This window comes from Chenopodium album, chromosome 9 (genome assembly GCF_948465745.1).
Source record: "Chenopodium album chromosome 9, dcCheAlbu1.1, whole genome shotgun sequence".
NCBI classification, from domain to species: Eukaryota; Viridiplantae; Streptophyta; class Magnoliopsida; order Caryophyllales; family Amaranthaceae; genus Chenopodium; species Chenopodium album.
The window spans coordinates 59252460-59254840 of NC_137842.1; the positions used below are offsets into that span (position 1 = coordinate 59252460).

At 29.6% G+C, this 2381-nt stretch overlaps 1 protein-coding gene across 1 annotated transcript; it reads right to left on the reverse strand.

Annotated features, from left to right (window-relative positions):
• LOC145559981 (borneol dehydrogenase, mitochondrial-like) lies at window positions 1–1840 on the reverse strand. The gene is made up of 2 exons (XM_081621240.1): window positions 1803–1840; window positions 1–769 (listed from the first exon to the last, which is right to left on the reverse strand). The coding sequence occupies exons 1-2, from the start codon at window positions 1838–1840 to the stop codon at window positions 1–3; spliced, it is 807 nt and encodes a 268-aa protein (XP_081477366.1).
• Window positions 1841–2381: the final 541 nt, after the last annotated feature.

Here is a 2381-nt window from a genome sequence, read left to right on the forward strand (position 1 = left end):
CTATTCGAACATACAAAATCCTCGATTCATAATAGAAAATCCTCCATCCACAACAAGATTATGGCCACTTATAAACTTCGAATCATCACTAGCAAGAAATAAAGCTGCTTCGGCCACATCCTCTAATGTACACTTAGCCCCTTTAACATTTGAATATACCTTAGATAATCCTTCATCATCTAGCTTAAAGAAGCTCCTTGTCATTGGAGTCGAAACCACGTATGGTGACAAACAATTCACCCTAATCCCATGATTTCCGAGCTCCACAGCCGTGTTCTTTGTAAGACCTAGCACACCATGCTTCGAGCTAACATAGGCATGAGATGCCGCACCTCCTATGGTAGAGGAAATACTCCCATGATTGATAATGGTACCCCGTTTGGCCGGGATCATTACTCGAGCTGCGTGCTTAGTACACAAAAAGGGACCAAGAAGGTTCACTCCCAAAATCTCTTTGAATTCGGATTCAGTGATGTCAAGAATGTTAGGCTTGGACATACCCGCAATGCCTGCATTGTTAAACATGATATCGAGTTTTCCATATTGTGACATCGTCGAGTCTACTGCGTTTTGTACGTGACTTTCATTCGTGACATCGCAATGGACGTATGAGGCTAATGATGTGCCTATTTCTTTGCAGACAGATTGGCCTAAGTCATCTTGGATATCGGCAATTACAACTTTGGCACCGTGTTTAGAGAAAAGTTTTGCTGTGTATTCGCCGATTCCGGCAGCACCTCCAGTGATAAAGGCCACTTTGCCTTCCAACCTGCGAATTATAAACGTAAATATATACCACCTAATTAGTACTCCCTCCGTCCCTTAATACAAAGCCTCTTTCTCTTTATTATGTGAGTAATAAATGCTGAAAATAGCTTTATATTAGGGACGGAGGGAGTATCAATTATGAAATTCAACAAACTCTATCTCTAGCTTCTTTATACAAGTATTATATTTCTACAACATAAAGTATCTTTAAGTTTAACAACATAAAGTGCTATATTATACTCTATATTACATACTTCTTTTGTTTTAGAATTATTATCACAATTTGATTTTTTTTTTTTTTTTTTATTCATCTATTAAAATTTTACCACTTGATATATTTTTGTTTAATGTTGTCATGTAAAACTTTGTTACTCAGTCTAGTTTTTTTTTTTTTTCAAATGTTACACTTTGATCGAAACATAGTTTTAGGTGAATATTTTATAGTGGTTGTTTGAAATTTGACTACCGTAATATTTTAATGATTATGTAGTTCATAATTGATATGTTTCAATTGATTTTAACTTTTAAAAAAAATAAGTAGATAGTTAGGGTATTAAAATTTTTAAAAAAAAGACAGTGAGGTTAATATTTATTGAAAAGTAAATGATAAAAGATGGAAATCTATAGTACTATATAAAGAGAAAGGACTTCTTCGTCGATAAATTTTGCTTTTCCTAAAATACCCTTCTACTTTTTTAAAATTACATTTTACCGACAATTAAAAATTAATTTTTTTAAAAAAAAAAAAATATCTTATCATAACTACCTATACACATAAACCATTATTTAAATAAAAAAAATAATAATTAAAAAAACTACCTATCTTAACTACCCTATAATAAATGCTCCACTTCTATAATGTATATCTTCAATTATTCTTACTCCCTATAAAAAATGAAACTGCTCTTGATTTTTTTTTTTTTTTTTTTATGGTTAATTTTTTTTTTTCTTCTTCTAATTTTTTATACGGTACACGCATAGTGTGTACCTCTTAGCTTGTAAGATTAAAAGAAGAAGTCTGAAATATTGCTTACCTTCTTGCTACGCCAGCAAAATTTGAGAAATTTGCCATATGCCTATGTACACAGACAAAGGAAGAATTAGAAACTGTTGACATACTAAGCGAGATTATATTATGTATGTTCATCACATAAAACACGTGATAAAAAATATACTACATCAGTTACATATTACGGAGTATGTGCAACTTTAATTTAGAATATTATTTGTAACATGGAATATTAAAGTTTTACGAAATTCATTGCTTGGTAAGTAAGCTTGTTAAAACAATATTGGGTATTGAGCAAAAAGAAAAAAAAAAAAAAAAAAAAAAAAAAAAAAAAAAAAAAAAAAAGTAACTATGCAAATCTCCAAATGTTGAAAAACATAAAATGAAATGATCATAAAACTTAAGGACTTTTTTGATTTTTTTTTTTTTTTTTTTTTTTTTTTTTTTTTTTTTATGAGAAGAAAAGGTATGACAATTTTTTTATTAAAATTGCAATATGCTAAGAAAATAAGTACTTATATTATAAAATGGATCGTTAATTATCTAAAAGTGTAGAATATATTTATGGATTATTGATGCTCATAATTAAAATGCTAAAAAAATA